A 12,761-nucleotide genomic window follows, 5' to 3' on the forward strand; every position below is an offset into this window, starting at 1 on the left:
TGACCATTGTCACGTACGGTGCAGTATTCTGACATTCGTCGTCTAACAACTAGCACTAATCCGTAATTACATGTTAATATATTCTACGTACTTTTCCTATGATTGTTGATCATATTTGCTTTTCTTGGAAAACATATTGGAAGTAATGTTATGGCAGTAAACCAAAAGAGACTGTAGTTTGTCAACAGGACATTTTATTATTTGATAGGTGTGTGGTCTCAAATGACAGTAATATAGTTGCCAACTTGATGAGCAGCGCTGCAGCTAAAACTCACAGTGGGACTATTTGAAGCAAATGGTACTTTTTTGTCATCCTCTTCTTGTTCCAAACCGAAAAAAAGCACAAATGTGGCAACGTGTGGTAAGATGTGATCAAATGGGTGGGGGATTCAAAAAAAAAAGCAGGGGGAAAAGGATCAGAATATGGCACATTTGGTCCACCTTGGAAGTTTTATTATGTCTTAAAAACATGTCATAAACAGAAAAAAAAAAAGTAGTAACATCTTAGTTGCACGTGTAGCACATCGTTAACAACAGCAGAGTGGAAACACGAGTGTTGGGGAGGTCAAGTTGAGAACAGGGCGGAGGGGCGCGCTAACTTTAACTCGGGAATATGATTCAGCCAATCGCTTCTTTTCTCCTCGGTACAGTAATGAGGGCTTGGGGAGGAACTGGGCGACGAACGGGGACGGTGTCGAACATTCACAGGAAGTAGTCGGGAGTGCGTCTGGTCACATGGGGCTCCCCGCGGCGAGGGGCCGGGTCAAACTGAAGGCTGAGGAGTAACCGATGGATGCGTGTCACTAAATGATCAAATGGTTAACTGACTAACAAGCAGCGGTGGGTGACGGACTTACAAAGAGTACTTGAGGGTGTCGTCCAGTTCCATGATGGCCGCCTGGTTCCCGCAGCGGTAGCAGTAGTTGGGCGCGCTGAAGATGGTCACCACGTTCTTGTCGTGGCCCCAGTTGTAGCCCTGCACGCACAACACAAACTTAACACGCCACTCGGTCGCCTAGCAACAGGGGCGCTTGAGAGCTCCTGGTGCTCCATCGTCATGGAAACTGCACTTAAAATGCACACACACACAAAAATAGGTTTCACAGGACGCCGAGTAGGTTACCTCCATGACCAGCTGATGGGCACGTGACACCAGCGTCAGGCCGTTGGCGTGGTTGAAGGTTTCGGAGATGTCCTGGCCAAAGGTGTAGCCCGCACCTCGGGGGGAGATGCCCCAGCCGCCGCGGTCATCGGGGTCCGACCACAGCAGGTCACACATGGGGCCCTGCGAGATAGGGGTGGGAAATCCATTCAGCACACCGATTCATTTTCAACATTCACACCAATTTGGAAATGCCCACCTCATGGGGGACCTCCTGCAGGCGGTCCAGAGCTCGTATGTGGTCCAGGGTGTCTATGGAGGGTGACAAGCCTCCGTGGAGACAGAAAATCTACAACAAAATCAACACCACTATGATAAACGGGAACTTCCCCGAGAGGTGGGACGCAGCGGCCACGCCCACCTGTCCGTCAACCAGTGCAGTGAGCGGCAGGTAGTCGAACAGGTCCGTGAAGTACTTCCACACGTTGGCGTTGCCGTACTTCCTCAGGCACTCGTCATAGAAGCCATACACTTGTGTAATCTGCCTAGACTCGTGGTTCCCTCGCAGGATGGTGATCCGCTCCTGGAAACGCACCTGAACACACCACACCAAAAGCACACATTCTATTTAGACTCTTGAAAACACCTGAATGGTCAGTAATGCATTCAAATATTGATGTGCAATAATGTATCAAATTCATAATTACATACCACGGTCAATAATAATAAACTGCCTACTTTTCACAAATCATTCCTTCCGTAAAATAATGTCCCATGTCATTTTTTTGTCAGAATTAAAAAAATAAAATAAAATAAATAATTGTCATAATATACATTAATTATCCAAACCGCTTATCCACACAAGGGTCGCAAGCGTGCTGGAGCCGAGCCCAGCTGTCTACGGGCAGTGGCCAGAGTACACCCGAAATTTCTCGTCAGCCAATCGCAAGACACACGCAGATAAAAACTTTCACACCCACAATCATATCTAGCGACAAGTTAGAGTGCTCAATTTACCTACCATGCAGGTTTATGAAATGTAGGAATATTTAGTAATAATTATAATTCAGGGGAAGAACTGTATGATCTGTTCAAATAACGGCTCACACTGTTTTGTCAAAATGTGATTTAGTGACAAAAATACTACTGTAACAGTTACACGGTTTATGGCTTGCCATCTCCACCATCTCAATCTTCTAGGAATTTGTGCTTCTTAATCAGAATTTAATTTGTTTTGATTCCTCCACAACACACTCTTTATTAATTTTACTTAATTGATTTTGTGTGCAAACATTGCAGCTGTGATAATGTAATTCCCTTCATGAGATGAATTACTTTTGTACAGCAATATATACTCTGCACATCTATGTTCAAATGCCAAGATTTTGTGATTTAAGAAAAAATAAAATTTTCTCCCACTATTAAATCTAACCTATAAACTGTGCAACTTTTTTTTTTTTATCCGAAAATGGTAAGTAAAAATAAAATTCAGACAATACGGTCACACAAACGTGTACACACTCTTACAACTGAGGACGAGGTGTTCAAAATTCAGCAATCACATTCAAACTCCTGTTGAGTGGGTATCAGCATAAACCTGCCACCGTTTCAAGTGCCCAAATAAACTCATTAGCACCAAATAAATTTCAGCTGTTCTAGTGGGCTTTTCCAGACATTTTTGCCACCACAGCATACATCATCATTCACAGGAAAGCTTCCACAGCATGCATATATAATATATATATATATATTATATATATATATTATATATATATATTATATATATATATATATATAATATATATATATATATTATATATATATATTATATATATATATATATATAATATATATATATATATTATATATATATATATTATATATATATATATATAATATATATATATATATAATATATATATTATATATATATATATATTATATATATATATAATATATATATATATATAATATATATATATATATAATATATATATATATATATATATATTTTTTTTTCAGATGTCAGCAGACATTCGCGTTATTGGTATTGGCGCGTGTTTATTATTAATATATATATATATATATATATATATATATATATATATATATATATATATATATATATATATATATATATATATATATGCACTGTAATAATCCATCTATGAAGGAAAGTCTGTTGGTGGACCTTTAGCGTGACGAGCAGCGTGACCGTCTCCACCGAGTAGTAGCCTCTGTCCACATAGTCGCCCATGAACAGGTAGTTGGTATCGGGGGACTTGCCGCCGATCTTAAAGAGCTCCATCAGGTCGTGGAACTGGCCGTGCACGTCGCCGCACACAGTCACCGGGCATCGCACCTGAAGGCAGCACAAGGTCAATTAAGGCATGTTGACCGTTTCATGCAGGTATATTTATATCGCAGCTATGAAGGTAACCCTAAGGGCATGATGAGAAGGCTCACCTCTTGGACGTTGGACTCCTTGGTTAGAATCTCCTTGGCCTGGGAAAAAAAAAGAAGTCATAAGGCCTGTTACACAAAAAATAAAACAGAAGTGCATGCTGTAAAGTAATAAATAGAGAGGCAGCCGTGTGAGTGGTCATGTGGTCTCCAAGCATTCACACACCCAGCTCAAGTTTTACGTTAAGTGAGAATATTCAATTTCCTCCCTTGTTAATTTATTGATTTGAAATGAATGATTTTCCTCTCTTTTTCTCTCTCTCACACATACATATAGCACAAGATTTGCTATTAAAGGCAACAGTACTGTTGGGCACAGAGGACAACCTTCGTTTTGGGTTATTCCAGGGTAAAAACTGCGTGTGCAGTAAAAGATGAAACCGAGATGCAAGGTTTCTGAGGCTCAACACACGCCAATACAAATAACGCGAATGTCTGCTGACATCTGAAAATGAATGAGGCTTGTCAGTAATGTAGATTCTAAACACAAGTTACCACCCGGTTGACATTTTACAAACGACATTTCTCCTTCAGATAAATCAGATTTTACGTGTATGCGTCAATCTTATCGTTCATTTTATGAATCTATATAAGACGCAAGAACTTTTCTTGAGAAGCCTTGTCAGCTTTATGCAATAAAAGAGATGATCGATAAAGGCAGGGCGCGGTGCACACCACCATAAAGGAACACATACAGAACACGACCCCATCGTGTATAGTTCACGGTTATGTACCAGAACACACCCAAGATATTAAAACACATAAAACATTTGTCGAGTCAGGGCATGAAAGCCTAATGCGACGAGCAGGAAAACCGGCTCCGTCTATTGAGCGGATCGAGGGCAAAGAGAGTCTTTCATATCCCAATATGACGATTAGCCGGACAACTGACAGTTAGCAATCATTTTCAAACAGAAATGCCTGGAAAACATGGTCGACTACGATGAAGCGTCGGGAACAAACCGGTACCCGACAGGAATTAGCTGCTAGCAATCACAGCGTTCCAGAAATTAGTCAGAGCCAATTTCGCAATGTAGGCCAAACGCGATCCCGGCGGAATGTTAACTAAAATTTACGTAATTTCCAGGCTAAACTTACCTTCTCGCAGAGTGTCCTCACTTGGTTTTCCGAAAGCTGCTTGCACTCATTTAGCTGTTCGATCCATTGGTCTAACTCCTTCGTAAAAGATTTGTCTTCCATGACAGCCGCAGTAGCTCCGCTAAACTAGCTGCGTTAGCTACCTTGAAAAAAAGAGACCTGTTTCGACGTACGCTGAGTTAGCCTTTAGCTCGCCGTATTGTTAACCCGACCCAGTCCCGCCAAACCGGTCACAAAATTGACAATTCCAACAACAACTAGCGAGCCGTACGATCGAAAATGATCATGATAAACTACCGATGATGAGTTATAGTCGAAATAAGACGGACTATATCGCCCGGGGGAGTGAGGAGGTCAGAAAGTCCCCGTTGCGGCAGACCGTAGTGGCAGAAGGCAGCGGCTAGCCGATGTGCTAAAAGGGCTAGCTACAATAACATCCGGGCATTTCATCAGTAGCTGCGGGCGACACACAAGCGACACCGCGCGGAGAGAAGGTGAGCTGCAATGCTTTGTGGCCCTTTTTTCCATAAACTTGATTAACATTAACAAACCAAACATCAAACCAAACAAAAGCAAACCAAACAAAAGAAGAGCCAGGGAGTTTTAAACAAAAATTCTAAATAAATAACATAAAGCAACAGTCTTAATCGCTTTCATATTTTTAGAATCAATAATATAATTTATATATTGTCTGGGTTCTCGCTTGAAAATGATGAAGAAAGGGTTTGAGTGACTAAATTTGGATTTGTGGATGTGCTTTGTGGCCCTTGCAACAAGAGAGCGTTTTGCTATGACGTCACTACACTTGCGGTAAGGCATTGACTAAAGAATAATAAATAGAATATAGAAAATACGTTTGGTAGAAAAAGTTAGTCAGTCACCACAAAGTTTTTTTTCTATATACAATTTAATTAAGTATTGGAAGTAAAAGTAATAAAACAAAAATGAGATTTTTGATTGTTTTAATGTATTTTATTTCATTTTAATTTCCTGATTGTGTCTCGTTTCAGTTACACTGCAAATATCAATATAGGCAGGACTATTATTTCGCCTTGTGCTCTGTTGAGTACGCATTACATCTATAATTGATTAGTGGAGTGCAAGTGAAAGTAAAATGCAGGTACAAAAAAATTCTGCAGAAGTATAGAACTCAGTCCCATATGACTAGATTGCTTTAAAAAACTATTGAGTGATGTTGGAGAAAAAAATTAAAAAGAAAAGAAAAAGAAAAGGGTCCGTTCAATGAATCAATCACTTCCCCCGGAACTAGACGGGCGGTGCTTAGTGCAGCGCTTGAAGCGCCGCAGCATACGCTCTACAGTCAATGATCACTCGTGTGTCTTCCACGCAATTATAAAATTGTATTGATGCACTTTTGCCTTTAGTGGAAATCCAGGACTGCGAAGGCGGCAACAAGATTACCAAACATGGCCCATTTAACGGAGAACCCCGCCGACAAGGAACGGTGAGTTGTTGCTATAGCTAGCGTAGCTAAAGCTTCCTGTGATCAACCCGACATACGTTTAACCTTTTACAAGTATTTAACTGACTAGTACGGTATTGCACTAATATAGTTTTTTATTAGTCAGTCAAATTTTACGTGAGCCCCCGTGTCACTGTTAAATTGAAATTGCGTTATGGTAAAATTTGTCCCTACGTAGTTCCCATACAGCGCGATATTCTAGCATGACGTGTTCAATGAGTCACTTTATAAAATGAGCAACTCTTCGAATCTAAGATACGTCGCCAGTGAAGTAAAATAACTTATTTTACATTAAAGCTATCATAACTCCACTGAAGGTTCCCTTGTGAGTGACAGCACTTTGTTGTTCACACAAATGAATGTATTGCCGTTGCCCATGTGTTCACTTGGTCATGGTTCTTCTATATTTAATTTCATTTTAATAGAACACGACACATTTGTTTTGTGGAGAAAATAATCTGCTCAAATAAGATTTCAATTAGTCACATGTAACAACCCAAAGTTAAAAGTTTCCGGCTCTTCCAGTCTAAATTACCTTAGCACACATTCACACAGCGTTTTATTGCATTCCTGCCCAAAATCTTTGGACTAGCTAGTGCGATGTTAGTTCTTGGTGTTTGCTGAGTTGCTTAGATTATTTTAGCTGGCGATTTGTGCTGAATGACCAGTGAAGGCGCAAATGTCTAACTGTTCTACGTGAACTTGCATGGAATCGCAGTTATTGAACATTGTTTTTCGGAAGTTGAAAAATAACTGAAATTACAAGTACCTGAAAATCTACCGAAAACAGTCATGACATTTGGACCAAATTTCCTCCCACCACTCACATTTACTGTATATGTGTCATATTTTGTTACATTTTGTGTTTAACAAATTAGAATGTGCTTTTGTGTGTTTTGCCCAGGTTCATCTGCATTTATCCTGTCTACATCAACAGTAAGAAGACTCTGGCTGAAGGACGAAGAATTCCCGCTGAGAAGGTGACAAACTGACACTATTCATCCAATTTAAAATAAGATCAAATACCAAAAGTGTATTTTTTTCACTGTGATGTAAAATGGACATCTGGATGCAGGCAGTGGAGAACCCTTCATGTGCGGAGATCCGCGATGTCCTGACAGTTGCCGGCGTGAACGTCCTGGTGGAGGTGACCACTTAGCTGTACCTCCTTCTGGTGATTTTCTTTGGCCAGGAAGTCACCACTTCAGTGTTAATTCATTTGTTCTTTTGTGTCTAGAACAAAATGCATCCCAGGGAGTGGAACCGTGACGTACAATTTAAAGGTCGGGTCAGAGTTCAACTGAAGGAGACGGACGGCAGCTTGTGTCACAATAAGTTCTCCTCGCGTAAGTGAGCTACATGGGATATGTACGGGTAGTGTGTGGCAACATGGATATGAGCAGCATCAATCACAACCAAAATCAAGTCTAGAATCAGAATCAAAAGCTGAACCTATTGGTAAATGAGCTGACATGCTTTTTTTTTTCTACCTTTGGTACTCAAAGCACTTAACATTGTTACCTCATCTTGATGATGCAACACCAAGAGCCACAGGGGGTTCAGTATCTTGCTCATGGATAATTGGACATGATCTTAATGGCCGGGGATCAAACCCACAACCTCTGAGTTGGGAAACGACCACTCTACCACTGACCCACGCCACACCAGTAGTAGAACTAGAATTAGGACTCAAGATAGATTCACCAGGACTAAGCAGAGGTACAATCTATGGCGGTATGCAAATTAGATGTAAAACCAGTTGCACAATTAAAACCATGACTAGAATCAACCGTCGGGTGGCAGCCACGGCAAATGATTGTTAGCTCAATGCTAAAAAGTAATGTGAAATGCCGAACCACAAGTTAGCATGAATGTTCTGCTCATTATGAATCAAGTAAGTGCTACTTTGACACTTCTTAGTTGGAACAACAACTATATGTAGTTTGATTTCATGTTTGTGGGTGTTCCAGGCAAGGATGTGATGTTGTACGTGTCCGAGATGATCCCCAAGCTGAAGAGTCGCACGCAGAAGGGTGGCGGAGGCGAGAGCAGCTCACAGCAGAGCGATGGTGGAAAAAAGACCAAGAAGAAGAAGAAGTGAAGTCTCTTCACCTTTGTATTCTTTTGTATCTATTTTTGTCAAGAGCGGATGGTTTGCATTCAGCCTCAAACAGCATGGAACTCCCCACACTTTGTTTTATTTTGGACATTTTTGCAAGGCCTCTGAAGCGGCAGATTGCTTCCTGCCTCAGAGGTTTGGTTTGCTTTAAGACAGAAGAAGAGTAACTTCAGATTTCTGATGAGGGGAAACATGAATAGAATGAATGTTTATTTGGTTAAATTTTAAAAGGATGAAAATAAAAAGTCTTCATGAACTGCATAAATGAATTGCATATCTCCTTACAATGTGTACATCGCTTGTACAAAATAAAACATCCCAACTTTATAGGATGTTTACGCGTTAGAACTTGCAACTGTTTTGTGTTTGGAACATGGGAACCATTTTTCTCAGTTTAATTCGGGAGAAATTAAATGGGACCAGAAGAAGACAGCAGACTTAAAACCATGACTAAAATCTGAAGCAGTATCAAAACCATACTTGCTATAAAGCCTGAACCCGAATCAAAACCAGAAGTAAAGCCAGCGCCAGATTCAAATGAGAATATGTCAGAGAAACTAAAGTAAATCCGAAACCAGAATCAAAACGAGAAGAAACAAGATTACAACAAGAAGCATCGAACCATCTAAACCACAAATGTAACCAGAACCGGAACTAAAACCTGAATAAAAACGTGGAGTAGAACACAATTGGATCCAGTAATAATATCAAAACCAGAAGCAAAACTGGTCGGGTCTTGAACCAGAGGTGAATAAATATTCTTATCAATGGATCCATTAATTAATTATTAACAGTTGAGTAATGCAAATTCATGTAAAAATACTTATAACATTAACATTCAATACCAGCCGAGTAGAAAAAAAATGGATCTTTGACGTCTTTAGCCGTCAATGAATTTACTAATCAAAAATGACCCAAAATCTCACCAAAATGGTGAAACAAGCATCAAACATTTCAGTAATAACGTAAGAACATATGCCGTGTTGAATATCTCATACCCAGGATTATTTTTAAAAAAAAGTTAGATTTATATTTTTGAACGGATTGTGGATTGTTTCGGTTCCCAACGTCCCTCAGCCTCGTGGGATAGTTACACTCGTTTCTTGGCCACGGTTGCCTAGTGAGCAGTTGAAAACAATTCACACCAACGCCAACAGAGTGACATCACCAATCCAACGCCAGCGAAGCTGTTGAACGATTGCGTCGCTGGATCGCAGGACTCTGAAATCTCTGCAATGACGGGCGTCCACATCGACCCGAGCCGGGCCCCGGTTGCCTTCGGGCGGCTGGCCATCCCGGAGCTGTTCGCCCAGCTGGAGGAGCCTGACGCGACCAGGAGACTGCAGGCGCTCGCGTCCCTCTGCGACCTCACACACGACCCGGAGAGACTTTACCAGGTTGTCAGTGAAGGTAAACGACCGTTGTCGCCGCCACGAGCGGCCTAGAAAAGTTGTTTCGACACGTCAATACGTCTGCCATATTGGATGTGTCAGATCTGCCCCATAAACTTAACATTGGCACTTATATCATAGGTTATGCATGTAAAAATTAGAATTAAACTAAATAAATAAACTAAAGAATTGCTGAGTCTCGGGAGGCAGCCAGGCATGGATGTTTAACTTGACCCATCTTTGCTTTAATTGTGTAAAATAACCAAGACATATTCATGTAAATTGTTCTCTTATTTTTGCTTTAGTGAGCAAGAATATTGCTTATATTACATATTGATCTACGTAGGTTTTCTGAGTAAAGGGCACTAACATTTGATTGGTTTTGCAGGTTTTCTGGATCAGTTGGAGGTTCTTTTGAAGGATGAAAACGCGGCAGTGAGGACCAGAACCTGCGAGCTGCTACATCTTGTCACCAGCCACAACATTGCAAGGTAAACATGTTATATATATGAAAAACATTAATATGTATTTTTGCAAACTGTGCATTCAGTCAGGTCACAAGCCTATGTCAACCATATAAGAATGAAAATTATTTACCAATTTTTTTCGAGCTGTGTGTGCGTGTGTGTGCGCGGGTGCGTGTGCGTGCGCGTGTGTGGGGGTGCGTGGGTTTGTGTGTGTGCGCGTGTGCGTGTGTTTGGAGGTGTGCGAGTGCGTGTGTGTGGGGGGGGGGGTGAGGGTGTGTGTGTGTGTGAAAGACTGAATGTTTAAAAGAAGTTTGACATATTACATTGACTATGTAAATGATGTGATCAACTTCAACCCGAAGCTGATTAGCAAAACACATTTGCATGCAAAACAACTTTCATCCAACGGGGGCCACTAAAATCAAATGCAATACTTGTTTTACGAGCCATCGCTTTTGTCGAGTTTTTGCTTCGTGTTACGTGTCAAAATTTCACGGGTGATCTTTGGCTGCACCCATTGCCAGAGTGAAGTTGAAAAAAAAAAAAGCATTTAAAGTGCAGTAATGGACGTTCAGCTTCTTCCTGATAATATATAATAGACACCACAACATGGCAGCAAAGAAAATTGTTGAAATAAAGCTCCTCAACTAACTTAGCTTTTCTTCAGGAATTACACTTTATAAAACCAGTACTGTCTCTTTTATGTTTTTATATATATTACAGTGCTGTTTTTCTTGACAGCTGTGCTAATGTTAGCATGAAAGCAAGCTAAAATGTGTTCCTCCCCAGACAAGCCCTTTTGTCCTCGCCCCTCCTGGCCCGTCTCTCTCAGCTACTGGATGACCCATGCCCCATTTGCAGGACGCGTGCCCACCGCGTGATGAACAGTCTGGCGCTGCTGCCCGCAGGTAGGCAGGCTCACATTGACGACATTACAGAGTCACAGAGAGTGTTTTTGATGGCGTTGCTCGTCTGGCAGGGGCAAAAGCCTTGCAGGCTCTGGTTCCCAAACTGATGCTGAAGCTACAGGAGGAGCAGGAGGAGAAGGAGGAGGAAGTGCAGGCCCTTCTGCTGTCCACGCTCAGCTGCTGCTCGCGACTGGACGCCGGTCCAGCCTTGTCCCACCGCGGAGTCACGCTCATCGGACACAAGCTGTCGCACACCTGCTCCAACATCCGGAGGGAGGCAGCGGGAGCCATGATGGCGCTCAGGTTGGGACCCCTGCTTCCTATTTGTGTCGCTACGGAGGTGAATTTCATCATGGGAGTTGTAGTGATGACCACATGTGTGCGGATGTAGTGTTCCGGTGGAGGGCAAGCGTCAGGTGTGCGAGGCGGCTGTACTTCCCATCTTGGCACACCTCCTACGGGACCAGGACGTAGACGTACAGGCTAACGCTGCAGGCGCCATCATGAACACGGTGGTCATCACTACAGGTGACATCATGGACAGCCATGTGACCCCCTCCCGACCAATCAGCAGCTTCATGTTTGTCCCATAGGTAAGCATCAATGTTTGGAGCTGGACGTCCTCCCGGTCCTGCTGCAGCTTCTCTCAGAACGCAAACAGGACGTAGAAGAGGAGCAGGGGAGGAAGGCGCTGGTCCTATACTCGCTAAGAGCTCTCACCTCATTGGCCGAGGCTCCTGAGGGGCGTCGCCGGCTGCTGCTGCAGCTCCCCCTGCTGGTGATGAGGAGTGAGCCCCCTGAGGAGGATGTCGACATAAGGCGCGCCGCTCGGACAGCAGTCAATGTTGTAACCTGGACGCCCTGATGAAGTCAGGCTAAACTCTTCTCCACTTCTTTAATAAATGAAACACGAACCACATGGCTTGATGCTTGATTGCTAATGCTAATATGCTAATGTAGCTTCTTTCACAAAGCTAATTTTTGCATCTGCTTTAGTGTTCTTCATTTTGTCACTATAAGGTCATATAACAACAGCGATATTACATAACATCTGTTTGGAGGACTGAAAATGACAAAATTAAATAAATACACCATGAAATGTTTGACTAAAATTGTCATTAATTAAATGTTTCGTTTATTAATTAAAGAACTAAATGTGTCATTAATTAAATTATCAATGATTATAAATAAAAACAATATAATTATTTCTGTCTTAAATAAATTATATATATATATATATATATATATATATATATATATATATATGTACACACACACACACACACACACACAGGAAAACCTGATTAAAAGGAGTCTTCTGACTGATTGGCTGAGGTGATATCTCTAAGGAACATTCGAGTCTAAATGGACATTGAATGACTGACCTGCTGAGCTCAATGGACGCACATTAAGGTCAACGCACTCATTCAATTATATCTGTAGTGCCTTACTCTTATCAGGAAGACAAAAAAAAACAGGCGAAATGAAACTTAAGCAACCGAACGTTGATCAAATTAAAAGTAAATTTGAAATTAAAACATTTACGGTGTTTTATTGTACAGCAATGTTTTATGTAATTTAAGTATGTGTATGTATCATGTTTTAAAGACCAACACCCGCCCCCCCGCCACGCCAACATACACACCCCCGAGGCTGCGGCTAATGGACTGCTCCTGCACACGCACGCACGCGCGCACACACAGTACATGAAGAGGCGGGAGCGAGTGCGG

The 12,761-nt window shown here is 41.7% G+C and overlaps 3 protein-coding genes across 3 annotated transcripts; 2 read left to right on the forward strand and 1 right to left on the reverse strand.

Annotated features, from left to right (window-relative positions):
• Positions 1 to 177: 177 nt before the first annotated feature.
• On the reverse strand, positions 178 to 5,099 carry LOC148343711 (serine/threonine-protein phosphatase 2A catalytic subunit beta isoform). Its single transcript, XM_088289293.1, has 8 exons — positions 4,664 to 5,099; positions 3,569 to 3,607; positions 3,294 to 3,464; positions 1,524 to 1,697; positions 1,362 to 1,451; positions 1,124 to 1,285; positions 858 to 976; positions 178 to 775 (listed from the first exon to the last, which is right to left on the reverse strand). Exons 1-8 carry the CDS (start codon positions 4,763 to 4,765, stop codon positions 703 to 705), a joined length of 930 nt encoding a protein of 309 aa, XP_088145419.1. The 5' UTR covers positions 4,766 to 5,099; the 3' UTR covers positions 178 to 702.
• An 820-nt stretch (positions 5,100 to 5,919) lies between these two features.
• srp19 (signal recognition particle 19) lies at positions 5,920 to 8,530 on the forward strand. Its single transcript, XM_088289575.1, has 5 exons — positions 5,920 to 6,128; positions 7,051 to 7,126; positions 7,222 to 7,293; positions 7,384 to 7,492; positions 8,117 to 8,530. The coding sequence occupies exons 1-5, from the start codon at positions 6,091 to 6,093 to the stop codon at positions 8,245 to 8,247; spliced, it is 426 nt and encodes a 141-aa protein (XP_088145701.1). The 5' UTR covers positions 5,920 to 6,090; the 3' UTR covers positions 8,248 to 8,530.
• A 906-nt stretch (positions 8,531 to 9,436) lies between these two features.
• Positions 9,437 to 12,124, forward strand: rsph14 (radial spoke head 14 homolog). The gene is made up of 6 exons (XM_088289144.1): positions 9,437 to 9,675; positions 10,045 to 10,147; positions 10,913 to 11,031; positions 11,103 to 11,334; positions 11,423 to 11,559; positions 11,625 to 12,124. The coding sequence occupies exons 1-6, from the start codon at positions 9,501 to 9,503 to the stop codon at positions 11,894 to 11,896; spliced, it is 1,038 nt and encodes a 345-aa protein (XP_088145270.1). The 5' UTR covers positions 9,437 to 9,500; the 3' UTR covers positions 11,897 to 12,124.
• The last annotated feature ends 637 nt before the right edge of the window (positions 12,125 to 12,761 follow it).

Source organism: Idiotropiscis lumnitzeri, chromosome 1 (genome assembly GCF_059441095.1).
Source record: "Idiotropiscis lumnitzeri isolate Australia: NSW breed Sydney's pygmy pipehorse chromosome 1, RoL_Ilum_1.0, whole genome shotgun sequence".
NCBI lineage: Eukaryota > Metazoa > Chordata > Actinopteri > Syngnathiformes > Syngnathidae > Idiotropiscis > Idiotropiscis lumnitzeri.